Below are 19,968 nucleotides of genomic sequence, written 5' to 3'. Positions count from 1 at the left end.
ATTGTCGCTGTTTCCATCATACAAAATCATCAAATACACAGCTGAGGGCTGATAGTCCTCCGCATTCAATCCCAGCCACTTCAGGCAAACAGGATCAATTGATCGAGTCGACTGCGCGTTCTCTTACAAGACTCAAGATGAGGTTGCCCTTACTGGCAGCGAGTCTGTTGCTTCTGCAGGCCTCCAGCGCCCACGCCGCTGGCATCGATACACATCGTGCCGTTCCAGATTTACAGAATACCGACAGTAATGATAATGACGCAACCAAACGGCTCTTCCCTTTTCTTTCCAAACTTCGCGACAAAGCTATCGAGACCGTCTTCGGACGTCATCCGAGTAAAAACACCCCGCGGCCCATCATCAATCAACTACGCGCGCAATACCTCAATCAGTTGGTCCTCCGCTTCAACGTCACTACCTCGCACGAAGAGGGAGCACTTGCCGATGCCGCCGCTCGACTATTTCTCGATGTCTGGGCTTTTACCGATGATTATGTCGACATCCGCCTACACGCTGACGAGGTTCGACCTCTGCTAAGCTTGCTTCCCAAGACACTACACGCATCGCACTCGATTCTGATTCCAGATTTGGCCGCCGCGGTCTATAAATCACTGCCTATTGGAGGAAACCCAGCTTATTACGATCCTAAGCCCGCGCCTCCGGTCCTGAAAGTCGCTTCTTCGCCAGGAGATAACCTCTTTTTCCAGGATTACCAGTCTCTGCCGGTCGTGATGAGATGGATGCGTCTCCTTGAGGCTATGTTTCCATCCTACGTCAAGTACATTAACATCGGCAAGTCGTACGAAGGCCGCGATATTCCTGCCCTGCGAGTGGGGATTCCGAACACAGCACCGGATGCGCCGAGGCGCAAAACAATCATGATCATGGGCGGCTCTCATGCTCGCGAATGGATCTCAACGAGCACTGTCAACTATCTGGCGTGGTCCTTCATCACTAGCTACGGCAAAGAACGGATGATCACAAAGCTATTAGACGAGTTCGACTTGGTCTTCCTGCCAATTGCGAACCCTGATGGTTTCGAGTATACCTGGCATATCGATCGGCTCTGGCGCAAAACACGACAACAGACTAACCTTCAGTTTTGCCGTGGACTAGACCTGGACCGAGCTTACGGGTACGAGTGGGATGGCTCACAGGTTCAACGGGACCCATGCTCTGAGAGTTATGGGGGGGAGAAGCCTTTTCAGGCCGTTGAAGCGGTGCACATTGCCGATTGGGCGCGGAACCAAACCTGGAACAACAATGTTCGATTTATCGGCTTGATTGATTTGCATTCGTACTCTCAGCAAATTCTGTATCCTTACTCTTACACTTGCTCCGTCGACCCTCCAAATTTGGAGAATTTGGAAGAGCTTGCCGCAGGTATTGCGAAGTCTATCCGTCTATCAAATGGCGAGTCGTACACTGTTGCATCAGCATGTGAGGGTGCGGTCTCAGCTCGCGAATTCAGCGGTGGTCGTTACTGGTCTCGCATCGAATCTGGCGGTGGATCGGCCGTCGACTGGTTCTATCACGAAATGCGAGCTCACTACAGCTACCAGCTCAAGCTTCGAGATACCGGCAGCTACGGCTTTCTGCTTCCCAAAGAACACATTGTTCCAACAGGAGAAGAGATATTCAATGCGATGAAGTATTACGGAGACTATCTCTTGGGTAACAATGGCATCGAGTCCGTTACTGAGGCTGAAGAGGATGACAAGGTGGAGATGCATGAAAATCAGCCAGTCCAAGATTCTGAGCAAAACCCAACCGTTGGACAGGAGTTAAAGAGAAGGAGGCTTCGAAGGTGAGGGTGATGTGAGCCTGTACGGGGTGCAGGAGGGTGTTGGATAGGAATTTGGTATGAAATTTACGATTGAGCATCATGATTTATTTTTCTTCATATCTTTTTGGAATCGCATACGATGCATGTAATGGTTGGATACGCAGGCGTCTAATGGTCACAGCAAAAAGCAGGAAATAGCAACGATGGGGAGTTCGTGACAGGTCCTGTTAAATAACACAGAAAATAATATCATGCATATATTACATCTTTTCCAAACTCGTCCGTCAGTCCGACTTAGTTGCCTAGGGCAAGCATGATGGAGGTATAGGCGGCCATACACTTGAGCGACGTATCGCAGAGGAAAGAACCGATTGAGCCACTAGTTAGGTCGGTCAAGTTAGCAAATATCACAAGATGGAGACTGCCTCAGTGGGTATACATACCCCATGCGTCCCTTGCGGCCACCAGCAGAGTAGCCAATGGCGTAGAATACACGAGAGAAGGCCCAGCCAGCTCCAAGAACGGCAGAGGCAACGGGGAAACGGAGACCAGAGATCAGAAGAGCACCAAGGAAAGAAATCTGGTTCTCGGTGAAGTTGGCGTGCGAGCGCTGGGCTGTAGAAGAGAGAGTTAGACTAGTACTCGAGACTTGGGGTTTCGTGGATGGTACGAACCGCAGTTGAACTTGAAGGCCTCGGCGTCCTTCTCGGCGAGCTCGTTGGAAGCGTAGGCGACGGGATACTTGATACCACTTCGCTTGCGAGCCTTGCTAGTGAGGAGAGCATGGAGAGTGTTGATGAAGAAGGTGGATGTGGCGGCCACGAGGACGAAGCTAGAAAGAGTGTCAGTTGTCTGGGGTTGAGGTTGAGGTATAGACACTGGGATTGTCCCTTACCCGTATCCAGCGGGGAGCTCCAGGACGAGAGACATGATGGAGAGAAGATGGTTTGACTACGATGAGTATGAAACTGAATGTAGATAGTGGTGCAGTGGGAAAGCTGAGCTGGTACGGTCCTGTCACGGTGCGGTTCTTAAATAGTGATTAAATGGGTTCCCAGTAACGGGATGATGAAACTACCCACGGAACGGACCTAACATGTCCGGGAGAGTCAGGTTAGCTCCACCTGGGGGAACAATCCACCGACTCTTCTGGTTGTCTCGTAGGTCCATGCCATGGCCAACAAAGCACAATCGGAGGCTTCTGATCCTAGGCAGTTGCGGGAAACCATATCAATTCTGTACAGTACAAGTAAAAATAAGGTAGGTGCTGTCTGTTCAGCCTCGGAGCATCGCTTAGTCTATGCGTGCGAGATCCGCTCCGAACGACGAGACGCGACGAACCGAACAGGAATACGAAGGACGTATTTGATGACGAGAGTACCTAACCCCCGAGTCTTGATTTTCGTACCGTGATCAGATTTCGGAGTTCAATGCCGTCGGCTTAATTGGATCATCCGACTCATTGGGTGTGTGCCTGTGAGTTTGAAAGTTGAAAGCTGGCGTAATTGATAATGGGCCTAAAACCCAAACTCCGCAGCTATCAATGCAGGTACACAAGCCAAAACTCCGCAGGGTACTGTAACTGTACTCCATATAGGTACCTAGGTACCTACCTACTAGGTACCTTATGCTGGGCACCTATGCATGAATGATGACTACCTACCTCCATATCAATATTGCAATACCGATTGTCTGACTTTTTCCAGGAACGCCAGTGGATCGATAGTGACACTGGCTCATACTCATCCAGTGCATCTCTCTTCAGGTGACCGCCATTGGAGACCCAACCCTGCAAAGACTCTCCGTTCTGCTGTTTCCATATCAGGGGCTTCATCGCCTCCAGAGGTTCCTTCAAGGTCGACCCATCTGCCATCTGCTCGGCGCCGTATTCCACTGCTGTCGAACTTGTAACCCTTGAATTTCTTGCAATAGCGTCGAACATCTCTCTGGAATGTTGTGCCGCCACTCCAACCTAATACTGCGCAGCCCACTGTCTTCCACGGACTGATAATGATGTCGACCCGTCGATGCGGTGCACCATTTTTGCTGGAGTCCTGCCAGACTACCAAAGCCTTGTCGAGTGTGTCAAAGCCTGAGCTGTTGGACTTTTCCCCTTTCCAAGATACCGGGCGCTGCCCTCGATCAGAGTTGTGAGTCGATAATGTCAGTGTATGTGTGATAAGTTGGGCCTTTTCGAGAGCCACGACAATCTTGGTTATCACATTCAGTGTTTTGTTCTCATTTCGGTGGCTCAAAACAACATCAGCATCACCAGATAGTTGCTTGCCTCGCCGATAACCACCCACAATGACCATCTCAAATCCTGGGTCAATTAGGCGGGCGTGTTCCAGTATTGCAGCAGCAATGGCCGCGACTTCGTCTCGGGGGATCCCCTGCGAGAACTCGTTGTAAAATTTGACTCCAAGTTGCTGCGAACGACTGAGCATGTTCCATCCAAATTCGACCAGATCATCTAGATCTCTCCATCCTAAAGACCATTAGTTTCTTCTGTGCCTGGGGGCTTCGTTCTCGTGCTCACCCTTTTGATAGAATTCGCGGGCGGTGACAGCCCCAACCCCCCATATGTTGTAAAAGAGTTGGAGGACTGTGATTTTAGGGTCGGCGTTGGCCTCGCGTACTTCTACTGATTCGCCTGTCTCCTTCCAGTGATGCCATAATTCGGCTATTCTATCACCGCAACCTGGCAACCGCGCAACTTCTACATGAATTGTTAGCTGCTAGCAGTACCAAACAAGGCAGCTATACTCACCTTGGGCATTCCCAAGTACGTAAGGGTACGCAGCGATCGAAGCAATTGATGTGGAGTAAGCTCTTACACCAACCTCATCCTCTCGGAGTCGACGAATGGTCCGTATCTCAGCGAGGATATTCACAAACGCTTCATTCGGTGGGTTCATATATGTCGGTCGCTGGCATGAATACGTGGTTCTCAGAAACTCGGGTATCACGGGCAGCGTGGTATCGTGTTCCGATGTCGTTTGATGAAGGAGACTAGGTGCATTTTGCGATAATGTTGCCGAGGCATCATGACGCCTTTTGTGCCGATTAGATGGCGAGGTGCTTGTGGACTGCGCTTTCTGCTCAAGAAGGGCACGCTCCAGAATACTACTTGCCGGTGAAGTAGAGCCTTTCGGTAATACAGTTGCAGGTGTTGTCTCACGAGGCAAGACTCGATTACACTGGAAGATCAAGTAGTGGTCCACGGGTAAGAGTTCTTCCTTCTCCCACGAGTCTAGGAGCCATGAAAGTTTAACAACTTTGACTATGTCTGTCCCAACTTCGGTTTGTTCTTTGACTCTCCTCCGCTTGGGATCTGGGCTACCACGCGAGTCATCTGCCACAGCTGGAGAATCAACGTGGTGGCTCTCCGTTTGAGGTTCCTTTACAGAGGCAAACTCAAATTTTGCCCTTCTCAGCTCAAACTCGGCGCGTCTTTGCTGCGATATCTTTCCGAGCACAATCTCGGCCTCATTGATGTCATACGTCAATGTTGGAATTCGATCTTCGAGCTCGTGCAGTTCTTCAGGTTTTAGATGTGTTGGGAGGAGAAAAATCCGCGGAAGGTTATCGAGCCTCATCACAGCAACCCTCCGGCAAAGGTGCCCCAGCCTCTGGTGCGGGATGGAGAGGATTCTGGCTATTCGTGGAATATCAAGGCTGTGGTGGCTGACGTGAGTCTCATAATTGATTGCACGCGCCTGGCTGGCTGAAGTAAATAATACAGGAAATAGGACATGAATTGTAGGTTCTGTTCTTCGGGTATGAGTTGTCTTGCTTTTCTTGATGCAGTAGTGGCGGCCAAAGAAGCAATTCGTTTAGTATGAATGACGTCGAGATGGACAAATCGTGAGGGCGTTATATACCTAGCTTAAAGTACTATGTAAGGTAGGTTGAGAGGAAATGGCTTCATTGATGCGGGAAAGGACTCCGTCTCAATTTTATCCATGTCAGCCACGGCTAGTCGCATACCTTGTGCCCATAATTCCTTCTGCAGGTTTAATATGCAACTTCCATTTTATGCTGTCGAGGCTGGAAGGCATCGTGTAGGGTGTAGGCGATGAATGCAAGCTTTTTGAGATTGTGCACTTTCTGATTCAGGATCAGATAGAGCCTTTGGAGGCAATACTATGGATTTTGATATTGCTTATGACTGTTTCATATTAGCATAATATGATATATTCTCAATGTAGCTATATCATTAAACCTCGATGCCCGAGTCAAGTGTAAGGTGACATTCGTGTCTTTGTACTGTCTGACTGTGTAGGGTAGTCTAGATTGTCACTGGATCCATGGCTCATGGGCTTAAACTCTGGGAATCCCATCTAATTTGGGCAAGTGTGAGGAGTTAGCGCATTGAGATTCGTTGTTTGCTGACCTATGGAGAAGATGCTACATTACGACAAGGACATTGGGCTTCTGCCGTAATTGTTGTATGAGATTCATAAATAAGGTGCTTAGCTCAAGATTGCTGAGGATGTGTATTTATTTCGCAATCTCTTATAACGGCTACGAGCGTTTTCATCATAATTGACTTCAAGGGATATCTGCTTATAGACCTAGCAGCGGCGGAGCCGGCCATTTAAGCCCCGATCGGCCCATGCAATAGTGATTGGGGTTCTCTTGTAATCTACCTACCTAGTTAGAGGACATCAACCTCAGAACCGCAAACCGCAATTGCCTACTTTGCACCTTTTCTTCTATTCTCCAGCTTCTCCTTCTTCTTTCAACCGCTTCTCTTTCATCCGCACGTTCTTTGTCTTACTTGATCTCCTGCTCAGAACATAAACTTACTTCCCACCCACCATCCATAGCCATATACACACTTTCTCCAATACTTTACGCACCTCAGATCTTGACAGGCCATGGATCTCGATATTGAGATGGACGATGCCGTCGACACGGTTCACGACGCACCTATTCTCGACATCGGCCGCGACGATATTCTCGTAAGCTTGACTGACAGTCAGACTGCTGCCATCCGAAATTGACTTCCCTTTCAGCAACCTGACGAGCCTGAAGAGCCTGGCGAGGTGGCTGAAGATGAACCTCCCACCGACGACTCGAAAACCCTCATCCCGACAAAAATCCACATCAAGGGTGTTGACTCTCTACATACAACCGACATCAAAACCTACGTCAAGGCTCACTTCGGCGATGTCGACAGGATCGAGTGGATTGACGATTCTTCCGCCAATCTCCTCTTTCCTTCTGAACCCACGGCGCGCGATGCAATTGTTGCCCTGAGTTCTGTTCCTGTCGCAGATGCCACAGCATTGGCAATTGGAGAAACTCTGCCTGCGAAGCCTTTTGAAGGGAAGCCAGAGATTTCTCTCCAGGTGAGATTCGCAGTACAAAGCGACAAAAAAGAGGTTGGTGCTGCCCTGCGCAGCCGCTATTATCTCCTTCATCCTGAGCATGACCCCGAGGAGCGACGACGCAGGAATCAGGAAAACCGGTCAAGGTACAGGGATCGTGACGATGGCCATCATAGGGGTGGCCAGGGGCGTCGACGACGCGACTCTGACGACGATGTTGAGACGTTCGAGGCCAGCATGTACGACGATGCGCCGCGCCCGACACGGAGAAGACGCGACTCAGACATAGAGGAACGACCACGCTCATATGCCCGCGAGAATCAAGGCAAGGAATTATTTTCAGGCCGGAAAACACAACGCGACCGATCTGCATCTCCCAGACGCGATAACGATGGCGATGATCTAATGGGTGAGAGGGCTAGCTCATCTGGGAACAGAGCGCGAGCGCGGGATCTCAAGGATCGCATATCAGGTAGTAACAATTCCAAGGAGTTGTTCCCGACCAAGAAGTCGATCAAGCAGTTTGGTGGAGGAAACTTGGATACCCTCGAGCGAGCGATAGGATCAGCCCGCCTCAAGGACGAGGATCGCCCCAAGATTGTTTCCGTGCCCAATGCACGAGGCGATGGCAACTCATTCAACATCCGCGGCATGGCGAGCCAGCAAGGGAGTGGAGAGGGTTTTGCGATCAAGGGTGCTGCTTCAGCTAACGCGCGCGAATTATTCCCTGCTAAGCTTGGCAGCAGCAATACTGGCAAGGAGCTGTTTGGAGGAGGGAGATCGAAGCAACGACAGAAGGCCGAGGACCTTTTCTCCTAAACGGGGACACCAACGAAACATGGTACACATTATACAACAGCAACGGCCGAACTGGGTTAAACAATACGGACGCATAAATGATGGGTGCTGGTGACTATATATATGGTTTTGTAATGATACCAAGGCGCAATCAAACACATACATTATGGGATCTTTCATCTACAGTTTCTAGACGTGAATTCCAAACAGATGTTATATAACGATGCTAGACTGATATATGTGAAGTTTCGTGGTAGTCGTAAGCTGGAGCTTATTCGTCTACAGATGCTATGCTGCGCTGCCAATCCCTACCACCACTTCTCAAGCATGACTCTGTTCTTGTCCATCCCCCGGTCTCCCGTTAAGCCATCAACTATTTCATCCGTCATCGTCGCGGGGCCACAGACATATACCACACTCTTGTTCTTCTCACCCACAGCCTCCTTCACATCTTTAAATGTGAATCTCCTTTCATGAACATCAAGTTCACGGCTCTCGACTTGCCCTTCATATATTCCCGTAGTAAACATTTTCAAATCACCAATAAGCTGATTTGCCTTAAACCATTTTCTGATTCTATCCAGAAAAAGAACACCCCCGAGACCCTGCACAGGTAACTTGCTAGCGTAGAGAACCTTGACCTCAAGGTTGTATCCCTCTTCAGCTATATGTCCCATCATACTGACGAGTGGGTTGATCCCCACGCCGCCCGCCACAAACACTACATGGCTTATGTCGTTGACGGGTATCTGAGGTGGTGGGAAGACAAAGCTTCCTCCAACACGCACCTGTAACTTGGAATCAGTAATGTTAGACGGCGACTGCCAGAGCCATGCCGCTGGAGGGTTCTCTGGAGATTCTTGTACTGCTAACTCCAGGTAGGGAGACTTGGGATCGGCAGCCGCGCGAGGTGTAGATGTGAGTGTGAAGCCGCCTGGTTTGGGGTTCCCTGGGATATATGTATCCAGCCATTGACCGGCCAAGAACTAAAAATTGTCAGCATTCATCCTGGCGAAAAGGCCGCAATGAATATGGTATATGCTGTGTGTACCTTGATTGGCCCTGATTCGAGTTTGAGACGATATAACTTAATTCGCTCATTCACCTGATCTATACGCTCGAGTCTTACATCCAGAAGACTCTGATTCACCGAGTATTAGAAAATGCTATACAATGAACTTGATTGATATGGGTCAACCTCATCTCGTGGCTCCTGAGCTGTCCTTTCTAGATGACCACTGCGTTGAGTCGACATGGCCTTTGATCTCGCGCAGAAGGCTATAGGGTTTATGGCAGCAAGACCCAATCTTCGACCCGATAAAAAGACACAAGGACTAGAGGTTGTAAGTTTGAGAGGCATGAATTCACATAAAACTGTCCAGGGGTGATTATAGACAATGGCCTCATGTTATACATAAGTAATAGTTAGGTAGTGAGTGAGTGGGTGGGGTGGATGGACTACTAGTCTATCATTGACATCAACTCATAAACGCCGAGTCAGGCGACAACTTGCGGAGTTCACACCTACCTACATCTTCCCGGAGGCAACGAAGATATTGCACGCTTCGGTGAATCTGATTATTGCATAAAATTTTGTTGCAAAGAACAATGCTTTACCATCCGTTTTAGAATTCTATCCTCTCCAAGTCCAGCTCCTGTAGCCCATAACCTCGAGTTACATTACCCTCCCAAAGGCACGATATGCCTCTTTATCCTGTAAATCGTCATACCGAACATATCTAGGACGACTCTGTCCAGTTGACTTGATCCATGACCTGTCCAGCAGTTGGGTGCGTGTATCCAATCCTCAATCGCAGACGCAGAGGCTAAAACATTTGTTAGTTTATCAAATTCTTTTGCCAGGAATTGGGAATGACACTTACACCCTTGCATCCGGACACTCGCATCATCTGGCTGGCTTCAGCTCCAGGTCCGAGGTCCGATGAAGAGATGCTCAGCAGCTGCAGCTTCTGGGACTTGGGAACGGCAGCTTGTAGGGATACATTGGACAGATTCACTGAACCAGAAGTGTTGACGAACTTTGCGGTGGCTTGAATCATACCCTCCGCGTTGCGCTGGATCTGGAATGTCACATTAAGGTCATTTGCGTTATAGCAGGGAATACCAGCAGGTGCCTGAGGCTGAGGTGCTGACGACACGGGAGACATGAGATCCAGGTTCGATGAAGGTGGGGCAGGAGAAGCTGTAGATGGCACAGGGGCGGAGCCAAATAGGTCCATGATATTCGAGACATTGGATTGCTGAGGAGGTGGCGAGGAGGCAGATGGAGGAGGAGAAGAGGTGCCACCCAGGATATCGGCGAGGAGATCAGTGTTGGTTGTTGAGGGAGCAGCTGGTGACGCAGCAGGCGCGTCCATAATATCCAGGAGATCTTGTTCTGTTGGCTTGATGACTCTTGACTTCCTGTTGGCGGTCTTCTTCTTTGTAGGAGCTTGTCCAAGAACACGAGACTCCTCCTTGATTTGAGGAATAGGCATCTTCTCGAGCACTCCACGTCGGACCTGATCGAAACTGAAGAGGTTGCCATATTCAACGACTCGCTGTTGAATCTCGATATCGAGGCTGGTCTGGTGATATTGCAGAATCCTTCGGATCTTCTCAATCTGAGCTGGGTCGGAGAAGCGGGTTGTTAACTTCATCAAGGCTGTCACAATGTACTCTGTGGATACTTGTGTGGCGTATGCACTGTTAAGTATCAGGGAGAACAAGTCAACAACCTCATGCTCCTTAACCTCCTGGACAAGCTCCTCTTCCTCATATTGTCCTCCCTTGAGCAAAGCGTCTGCATATTCGCCGATACACCAAGCACCAGCTTGCGTCAGACTCTCCTGAGTAATGTCTTTCTTGAGGTTGATATAGAGTTTTTGAACCGCATAAGTTTGAAGCTCAGGGGTAGTAGCGACGAGGCGAACAAATGACGATAGGATCTGCTCCTTGACGTAGTTACCGGCAAGAGACAGAACTCGGAGCATTGTATCGAAATGCCATCGTTTGTTAGGCGCAAACTTGTCAGCGGCGATACCTATCTGGCTGGTCATTGTTGGCTTAAACTCATTATCAGCAACCTCCAAGAAAGCAAGAAGCTCCCGAATCAACACTCGAACATTGCTCTCGTTAATCAAGGTAAAGCTCAGGTCCAGAGCTCGGCGGCGAATACTGATATCAGGGTCTCTCAAACATTCCAGGATGGTGTTTCGATGTCTCTGCACAGCATTGGGCTCGATGGCCACAACCTTGATCAGGGTGTTGAGAGCCACGTATCGGATGTTGTTATCGCGGTTGGTGAGGAACTTGCCTAGAATATTGACACCGAGCACCCTCAAACCCGAATCGGCCTCGATATCGAGAATCGTGCGCACAGCTTCGTACAAGATGGAATTCCCGACATTCTTGGATGATTCGGTGTTGGTAGCAACCTGGGCAAGGATATCATTGATCTGCTCGCTGGTCTCTGCATCACCCACAGCCAGGACTCGCAGCAGGTGGAGGATCTTGACCTGCAGGAATGGGTCGGTAATACCAGTAACGTCGTGTTCGGGTGCGTAACCTGAAGTAGCGAGCCCCTTCAGAGTTCTAACAAGTCCCGGGACAAAAGACCTGAACTTTTCAACAATTCCTTCTTCTCCGCCCTCCTCCTCGTCTGCCTCGCAGAGGCTTGTCACCAGAGTAAGACCGCAGAGCAAGACGCCGTGATTTCTGTCGGACAGAAGCTGTGTAGCCTTGTCAATGAAGTGCTCTTGTAAGTCTGGAACCTTTCGACATATGCGCATTGCACACAGAGCCGCCTTTCTTCGAATATATGGGTTGGCTGTGGCTATGAGGGTCTCGATTTCGGGGAAGAGATCTCGTGACATCTCAATCGAGGCGATGTTTCCTAGTGTACAGAGAGCAAGTCCAACAACATATTGATTGGAATGTCCGAGATCGCTAAACCAAAGTCAGCAACCAAATGTTCGTCGATTCGAAGGGCGTTGGGAGAAGTGTACTTCTTGAGCGAGTTGGTAACCAATGTCAAGACTTCTTGATTTTCATCCAACAACAAACTTGTAGCCAGGTGTCCCAGACGTTTATCGGCGAATCGAGGGGAGGCGAGAAGCTTCAAGCATTCGATCTGTCCAAAATGGGTTCGCTCTCCAAGGGTGAACAGGTAGAGTAACTTTGCGACATTATTGCGACTGCCCGTGCATCAGTATCTCCATCCCTCCAATAGTACTGTTGAACCCACCGAATGTTGGGATCGTGGCTCTCTTCTCGAAAGCTGGCGCGAATGGCAGCGCTCTCCTTCTGAATGACAGCTCGCTCATCGGCGATCGTCTTGGCCGCACGCACATTTCGAATAAACTGCTTGACTATCCGGAGCAAAAGTAAAGGTAAGCCTCTGACTGATCAGATCGCGGAGAATAGCTCGTCGGTGCCGTACGGGAACTCATCTTAGGAGGACAGACCCAGCGGTTGGGCCGTCTGGTCGATGCTTATCCAGGGGTTGTGAGGGAAGCGATGGGGCTCGTCGAAGCTCAATCAGCTCTGGGATAGAGCAATGAGCTGCTGTTTCCTTATATGGGTATCGAAGCGGAGGACAGAATAGGGAGGTTTCGTCGGAGCCTACCTACTCAAGGCAGCTGAGTAAAGGAGAAACCGAGTTGCGCCGTCAAGTTACAGGTCAGTGTCAGTGACGGTGTGTGCTGTGCTGTACTTCTGCTTGCGTTGTGGCGGACCCGACACCTTTCAGACGGGACGTGGGGCACAGAGCAAGGCCTACGCCGAATTAGATTTGCTTGGCAGTACGTACTGCGTTAGTCATCACTACCTACCTAAATATGAAAGAAGCTTCATTCATTGATTCCGTATGTTAAGGCACGAACACAAACATCAAGGAAAGCAGAAGAAAAGAAAAAGAGGAAGAAAAAGAATGATGATAAGCATACTTATTTTTTTCGTACACGCATGATATTATAACTCTAGGAATACACACAGAAACCGCTCATACAGTGTTTGACTCTTTTCCTTCCCATAGGTACACATCCGTCTGCCACTACAAACAATCTTACTTTACATCTGGACGACTTAGAGGGTGTGCTTCCGTGTTCAGCACCCACTGATCCAGGCTGATAACATCGAATTCGCTGAAGATGAGGTAAAAGTATTTGAGGGTCTCTGCCAACCAGAAACTCTCCATACTGTCCATCTTTGTAGGCTCTGCTTTGGTGACATCGTCTATCGCTGAAGCCGCAATCTCAGTTCGTGTCACCTTCTCGATCGTCTCGAACATGGTCCACGCTTTTTCCATCCATTGCGCATCTCCTGTGACACGATACATGATGAAGATGGACTCAATAGCCTCGGGCCGGAGAATATATCGTCCATCGCTCACGTCAATCATACCTTTAGGAAGGTTGTGCTTCTTGACCACGTCTTGAACTGTGGGCTTCTTCCAGTCTGATCCTCTCAACGGCGGCGCTCTGAAGTCAGGAGCGTGTTGTTCTTCAATGGCCTTGAGCCACCGGTCCTCGTTCCAGGTGCAATCGCTCGAGTCCTTAGTATCGACGCCGCCACACGAGATGAAGTTGAAGATCTCTGGTCCGAGCCCCGTCTGCGTAGCCTGATAAGCCCAGATGCATCCATCTGTGAGCTGGGAAGCGATTTCGAGATCCGCGGGGCGATTGAAAATCTTGCTGCCCATTGCTACCATACCGCCAGCGAAGCAGGTCAGATGCTGGCCTCGTGCAACATAGGTGTACTTGGGTTGTTCGCCTGGCAAATCGGTTACCTGATAGTCACCAGAGATGAGGACCGGCTTGTCCGAAGGTGTCAGTGCTCGCTTGAAAAGGTGCTTGATGGCAACAGGAATGAAGTTTTCGTACAGCCGGCGTGGTTGCTCGAGTTGGCCACCGAGCAGAAGATACCACTTGGGAAGATACTCATACAGCGAGTCAGACATACCACCAAGAGTGAAGTCTGAACCAGCATGGAAGGCTGGTGTATAAGCATCAACGATTACCGGCCACATGCCAGGAAGACGAGTGTTGAGTTGTGTAGATTCAAACTGGTCTCCAATTCTCTTAACAGCGTCATAAAATCTCGGGTTGCCGGTTAACTGAGATAGTTTAGTGAGCTCGAGACTCAAGGAACCCAGTTCAGAAACAAGAGCCTCCCGTGAGGGAGACTGAGCTTGGCCGTAAGCAGATCTAAGAATGTTAGCCACAATGTCAATACGTGATTAATGTCGAGGAAAACTCACTTCTTCCATTCCCATCGAGTAACTGGCATATGGTTCGGTGTATCAAAGGCGCACATGAGCAGGTCTCCCAGCTCAATAGCCTTCTTCAAGAGGATAGGATGAGCTCTTCCGCTCAATTCATAAGCCGACAGAAATCCACCAAGATAGCGAATGTTGGTCTCAAAAATGTTGATAGTTGCCATGGGACTTCTGGTGAAATCAATACCGTCTGCAGCGGCAACAGCCTTTGTGAATTCGTCCTTCATGTCCATGATCCAAAGGGTATCGAGGGCATCGACCAGAGTGGCAGCCCAACCGCCAAAGGGGTCCTTGGACTTGCCGGTCAACGGGGTAACCTCGTCGTGCATCCAGGCATAATTGGAATATCCGCTCCAGCTATGCTCGAAGCTCTTCTTGACGGCGGCCAATCGCGACAGTCGTAGCTCCTTGGCCGCGGCGCTCTCGACCGGAGCAGCAGCCTGAATCTTGGGGACCTTGACATCTCCGGTGATCTTTGGCAAGGCAGCTAGTTTCTCCTTGGGAATAGGATATTTAGGTAATCTTCGCGTCCAAGCTGTGGCGCCCTTTCCAGCAAGAGGGTCTCCATTACCAAACAGCCTGAAGCCAGAGTCTGAATTTGACCAGTACCAAAAGCACAAGATCCAGATGACGGCGACACCAATCCAGAGACGGCCTCGCCGTAGGGGACCTGCCATTGTGTAGATGGGTAGTTAGTGGACTGCTAATAGGCAGTACAGGGTCTAGGTGAGAGAAGATTGTGAGGCTTGATCTGGGACCTCACATCGCAGGCCCAGGACGGGAAAAAGGCTGAGGCAAGTCCAAAGGCGTTGATGTTGGAGCTGTCAAAAAGATTGGCAATGTGTCTCGACTCGAGGGGGGACCGACACCAAGTCTCATCCAAGCCCGAGGCCGAGCCTAGACACGTCCCGTCGTATTAGAGCGAGAGGTAGGTATGAGTACCTAGGTAGGCACCTACGGATAAGAATCGAAGGGACAGGACGGAACCGGGGGTAAGCAGAAAAAGGGCAAATGGCTCTGATTCTTATTAGTCGAGAAATAAAACCTCAATCTTCAGCGCATGAATGTCTGAAATCAGTGTCAGCGTCAGTGTTAGTGTATTTGTGTGGCTGAGAACTGTCTCGTCTCTTCTGTCCAGTTGAAAATACGACATGAAATTGCGGCGGGCGGTCTACGTCCACAATCACTAGCCGGGCTACTAACACGTGAAGGAATGCGCCGTACGAATAGTAACTAGGTAGTGATGAATCCTGCGAGTGCGGCATCTGACATCCTGTACGTAAGGTAGTCTAGGTACATAATACATTACATTCAGTTAGGTAGGTAAGGTAGGTTGGGTTGCTGGTATGGATGGTAGCAGCAGGGTCCTTTTCCTACTAGTTAGGTACTTGTAATTACCTACTGTGCTTGTAAATGCTTCCCTTGCTTGGCATTCATCCTTCAACACCTTAAATTGGACAGAATCGTTGTCAATGCGGTTTCACGTAGCACAAACATTGGGTTGTGAACTCTTTTTGGTTCTTTTGCCCTGACTGGCCGATGCCACATTTCCCTCTCTGTCAAGCCCTTTCGAACCCTTCCTGAATAACTTAATGGCAGAAGACATCTCGAGCCTTTGGGGAAAATCAGCTCGTACTCCTGTGGGGTCAAACCTAGCAGCTCCCTTGCAATAATTAGACGATGTGGCATAGCCATGCACATGTAAGCTAAGCTGACCCGGCTGCCTTCTCCGACTGGTCTACGGATAGCTAACTAAACATTTGGGCTTCGGTTCTTTGGAGCCTTATACCAGCCGTGAGCCACTTATATCCAGCAAGCTTTCAAGGGTTGGCTCCCTCAACAAAGGAGTTCCTATGAACGCATCCTCCCCCTGAACAGCAAGATCGAGAGGGTAGCTCGAGTTTGACCATTCATGGCGAGGGAGCATGCATGTCAATCGTGTTTTATAGTTTCGGCAGTCATGTTTATGTAGTCCAAAGAGGCTGGACATACATACTTTGAGCCTTCGAGGCCCTGGAAGCAGATACCTACCCTTACAGGCATTATACTCGATAAGCCACGCTTCCAGGCTCCCGCCCCGTGGGTTGTAGGGCTGATTGTGCTTCCATGTCATGGCCCAGCGTGAAAATTGGCTCCAACGGCGGACACGTTTTCCAGACCGCCCGTCGCCGGTTCGTTGCCCCTCACCAAAGCCATTGGATGGCAGGCCATCAGTTGATGCAGACGGGCTATGATAACAATCACAAATTTGATAACAACACATAAGCGGGCACGAATATGCAGTTTGCGGACCAGATGGAAAATTGCTCAGTTGTTAGAAGCCATGTAGGCAGATTCTGTGACACAAAAGCCACAGGGATAGCAAGTAACACGGGAAGCAAGCCGATTACCCTCCACAACTTCAGTCCAACCAGTCCCAGATGCCCTTCGTTCCGCTTGCAGTTTTGCCACTAAGTAAAGAAGATTCAACCAGTTCCCTCCTCATGCCATGCGTGTTCGTTACTCATCGACTAGCGAGAGATAGCAGGACCGAAGGTTTGGTCGATGAGGTATCAGAATATTGTCTCTTATTTTTGCATCATGAGCTGGACGAACTCGTTGTCTGTAGTCTTGTCAGTAATTGGCCATTGGTATTATATATCTAATCTCAAGCAACTCACAGTCGATTCGGCCATCGCCGTCCTGGTCAGCCTCTCGGATCATCTCATCAACCTCATCATCAGTGAGCTTCTCGCCAATGGAGGTCATGACATGTCGAAGCTCAGCAGCAGAAATGAAACCGTTGTTGTCACGATCGAACACCTTGAAAGCCTCCCGGATCTCCTCCTCAGAGTCGGTATCCTTCATCTTGCGCGCCATCATGGTAAGGAACTCTTTACCTAATGGTTAGTACTCGACCGTCCTATAATCGTCTTGGGATACTACGAACCAGGAAAGTCGATGGTGCCGTTGTTGTCAGCGTCAACCTCGTTGATCATGTCCTGAAGCTCAGACTCGGAGGGGTTCTGGCCGAGAGAGCGCATGACGGTACCGAGCTCCTTGGTGGTAATCTGGCCTAGAGCGAGGCGTTTAGCTCATGTTTTCGATTTAAGAATATCGCATAGACAGAGATGTAAAGGATTATAGTGGTCTGATGCATGCTTTGTTGGATCGATTTGGGTTTCGCACGGGGCCAACGGAGAAACATCGCAGGAAGGGGAGCATCACTCACCATCGCCATCCTTGTCCTACATAAAGAGGTTAGCGACAGCTTCTCACAAGACCCGGCTAGGCAAGGCGGCGAAACAAAGGGGATAGCTTACAAAGAGAGAGAAGGCCTCCTTGAACTCGGAGACTTGCTCTTCAGTAAGTGAGTCGGCCTATGGAAATAAAGTTGTCAGTCCAAACTCTCGAACGGCATCACCAGAGTATCAGCTGCAGCCCCTCTCAACAGAGCCGCGGGGTCAATGCCCATTGGCGATACCGCCAGAAGATAAGGCGGTCAAGCAAATGCTGATTGATGGGTAGGTCGCGCAACCAAGCAACGGACAGGTCATGCTCACCATGATGGATGTATGTGGTAGCAACGGTTGTGATAGTAAAAAAGGTGGATGTCGATCGCACGAGAAGGAAGAAAGATGACTTGGGCAAGTTCTGAGGTCGCGGGGTCTTGAGCCAAGAGTGTCGGACCTTTTCGTTTCACGGGTTTGGTTGGAGCTTTCGTGGGGAGACCCAAAGGTCAGGGGAAAGTCGGTACCTAAGGCAGGAAAACGGGACATGCACTACGGAGTAACAAAAGAGAGACAGCCTAATGCACTGTGTTTTGGATGTTCAGGGGGCTGATGATCCTGGAATTAGGGGAAGGAACTCGTCATGGCAGCTCAAGCACACTGTGCGGTTTGTCCTGGAGTGATGCTTCGACTGCAGGGAGCGAGCGGTCTTTGTTGAAGACTTGTTAGGATGGGGGAGAACGCAGCTGATAATTTGCATACTTTCTGCAGTTTATTAAGTGATTATCACAAGCATTTCGAGTAAAAAGTCAAGCTTGGCATCCTAGATCCCGTGAAACAGCTTGATTCTGAGTACCGAAGGTAATAGTGATACTGCGATAAGACAAGAGCTCTATTCTTTAGTGGAGGCAACTTATGTGCCCGAACACCTCACTTCCGATGTAGAGGTACATGCGGTGCGTGAGTGAGGTGAACCTAAAAGGTACTAAACAGAGCTAGAGGTACCTAGCTAGGTACCTTAGGTACCAGTTAGAAGGGGACACACTCCCCTGTCATTTTAGCCAACGGAAGTGGTCCAGTGTCGTAATGCCTTCAGCCGAAGCCAGCTATCAGCCTCAACTCCATTCGCGATCTTCTCACTCATGACGACAATACCTTCCTCACCTCTCGTCCTATGACGTTCACAATCGCGATTCCATTTAGTCGAAACCCTCATTCTAGGACCGCGCCTGACGATAGCTTCAGTCCCTAATTTGCGTCCGCCATGTGGCGAGACCGCACGAACCTGTAAGACGCCCATTGTTACCTGTCATTGTCCATGACTGTCGGCTTCGCCTCCACATAACGAGCCTACATGCTGATGCAGTTTGCAAATAAAGATACATCTCCTACCGGCAGTCTTACGCGCATCACCCTACACAGCGAAGACCTTATGGACCGGGCGCCCTTGCTTCTGGTCCCCTTGCCGACACCTATACTAGCAGTTATGCGAACGACGATCGTCGCGGCCTTCTATCGGCCGGCGCGTTTGAAGACGATGGCGATGCCGTGATTGAGATGGATTTACTGCCCCCTCGATGGGCTGATGTTTCGGATGAGATCACAGACTTGCTTGCCAATATCGCGACAAAGAGCCAGAGCTTGGAGAAGCTACACCAAAAGCATGTGCTACCTGGTTTCAATGATGAAGATGCTAAAAGGGCCGAGGAAGCGCAAATAGAGAAGCTTACACAAGACATCACCAAGGGTTTTCATGACTGCCATCGCTGCATTCAAAGAATCGAACAAATGGTGCGGGAATCACAGCACGCAGGTACCATCACAAGGGCAGAGGAGACCATGGCCAAGAACATACAAATTTCCCTGGCTGCTCGAGTTCAAGATGCAAGCGCTAGTTTCAGAAAGAAACAGAGTGCTTATCTAAAAAGTTGGTGACTCCCCTCCGCTTCTTGCCGGTATCTTCTGACTTGGACTCACAGAGCTTCGTGGCATGGGTGGCTTTGGCGGGTTGAGTCCTGGTGAGAGATCTAGTACACCACAGCCAGGTTCCTATCTCGACCCATCTCTTCAAGAATCTGATGCAGATCGATCTTTTTCACAATCGACGCTCCAAGCAACCCAGCAGCAAAGAGTGCTCCATTCCAATGATGCTGCGATTGCTCAACGCGAACGAGAGATTGAAGATATTGCCCAAGGTATTATCGAACTGTCTGACCTCTTTCGAGATCTCCAGAACATGGTCATCGACCAGGGCACAATGCTGGATCGTATCGACTACAATGTTGAGCGCATGAACACTGATGTCAAAGCGGCTGATAAGGAGCTAGTTGTAGCTTCTGGCTACCAGCGGAGGACGACCAAGCGCAAGATCATTCTCCTCCTCATTCTAATAATCTTTGGCATGATCATTCTATTAGTGATCAAACCCAAGAAGCATGGGTAGAGGCGTTTTTCATGGTAGTCTCAGGGATACCCGCTGTCTCCCTTGACATATCCCGGCGCGGGCATAGAGAGGCAGCAATTATTAAACACATGTACCAATACAATGTAAAGCAAGCAATG

The 19,968-nt window shown here is 49.7% G+C and overlaps 8 protein-coding genes across 8 annotated transcripts; 3 read left to right on the top strand and 5 right to left on the bottom strand.

The window, feature by feature from the left end:
* Nucleotides 1-137: 137 nt before the first annotated feature.
* J7337_010640 (uncharacterized protein) lies at nt 138-1,811 on the top strand (the record flags this gene model as incomplete). The annotated part of the gene is made up of 1 exon (XM_044828215.1): nt 138-1,811. The coding sequence occupies one exon, from the start codon at nt 138-140 to the stop codon at nt 1,809-1,811; it is 1,674 nt and encodes a 557-aa protein (XP_044676769.1).
* A 269-nt stretch (nt 1,812-2,080) lies between these two features.
* J7337_010639 (uncharacterized protein) lies at nt 2,081-2,716 on the bottom strand (the record flags this gene model as incomplete). Its single annotated transcript, XM_044828214.1, has 4 exons — nt 2,081-2,165; nt 2,230-2,401; nt 2,461-2,618; nt 2,682-2,716. 4 exons carry the CDS (start codon nt 2,714-2,716, stop codon nt 2,081-2,083), a joined length of 450 nt encoding a protein of 149 aa, XP_044676768.1.
* An 812-nt stretch (nt 2,717-3,528) lies between these two features.
* J7337_010638 (uncharacterized protein) lies at nt 3,529-5,385 on the bottom strand (the record flags this gene model as incomplete). Its single annotated transcript, XM_044828213.1, has 3 exons — nt 3,529-4,274; nt 4,326-4,505; nt 4,557-5,385. 3 exons carry the CDS (start codon nt 5,383-5,385, stop codon nt 3,529-3,531), a joined length of 1,755 nt encoding a protein of 584 aa, XP_044676767.1.
* Nucleotides 5,386-6,669: 1,284 nt separating this feature from the next.
* Nucleotides 6,670-7,941, top strand: J7337_010637 (uncharacterized protein; the record flags this gene model as incomplete). Its single annotated transcript, XM_044828212.1, has 2 exons — nt 6,670-6,753; nt 6,808-7,941. 2 exons carry the CDS (start codon nt 6,670-6,672, stop codon nt 7,939-7,941), a joined length of 1,218 nt encoding a protein of 405 aa, XP_044676766.1.
* Nucleotides 7,942-9,659: 1,718 nt separating this feature from the next.
* J7337_010636 (uncharacterized protein) lies at nt 9,660-12,887 on the bottom strand (the record flags this gene model as incomplete). Its single annotated transcript, XM_044828211.1, has 5 exons — nt 9,660-9,746; nt 9,804-11,815; nt 11,875-12,116; nt 12,167-12,290; nt 12,884-12,887. The coding sequence occupies 5 exons, from the start codon at nt 12,885-12,887 to the stop codon at nt 9,660-9,662; spliced, it is 2,469 nt and encodes an 822-aa protein (XP_044676765.1).
* A 98-nt stretch (nt 12,888-12,985) lies between these two features.
* On the bottom strand, nt 12,986-14,874 carry J7337_010635 (uncharacterized protein; the record flags this gene model as incomplete). The annotated part of the gene is made up of 2 exons (XM_044828210.1): nt 12,986-14,126; nt 14,180-14,874. The coding sequence occupies 2 exons, from the start codon at nt 14,872-14,874 to the stop codon at nt 12,986-12,988; spliced, it is 1,836 nt and encodes a 611-aa protein (XP_044676764.1).
* Nucleotides 14,875-16,764: 1,890 nt separating this feature from the next.
* J7337_010634 (uncharacterized protein) lies at nt 16,765-17,651 on the bottom strand (the record flags this gene model as incomplete). Its single annotated transcript, XM_044828209.1, has 6 exons — nt 16,765-16,799; nt 16,858-17,070; nt 17,127-17,252; nt 17,409-17,424; nt 17,500-17,556; nt 17,601-17,651. 6 exons carry the CDS (start codon nt 17,649-17,651, stop codon nt 16,765-16,767), a joined length of 498 nt encoding a protein of 165 aa, XP_044676763.1.
* A 1,019-nt stretch (nt 17,652-18,670) lies between these two features.
* Nucleotides 18,671-19,849, top strand: J7337_010633 (uncharacterized protein; the record flags this gene model as incomplete). The annotated part of the gene is made up of 3 exons (XM_044828208.1): nt 18,671-18,693; nt 18,786-19,333; nt 19,386-19,849. The coding sequence occupies 3 exons, from the start codon at nt 18,671-18,673 to the stop codon at nt 19,847-19,849; spliced, it is 1,035 nt and encodes a 344-aa protein (XP_044676762.1).
* Nucleotides 19,850-19,968: the final 119 nt, after the last annotated feature.

Source organism: Fusarium musae, chromosome 8 (assembly GCF_019915245.1).
Source record: "Fusarium musae strain F31 chromosome 8, whole genome shotgun sequence".
NCBI classification, from domain to species: domain Eukaryota; kingdom Fungi; phylum Ascomycota; class Sordariomycetes; order Hypocreales; family Nectriaceae; genus Fusarium; species Fusarium musae.
Note: the sequence above shows the minus strand (reverse complement) of the source record. Positions and strands in the feature narration are given on the sequence as shown.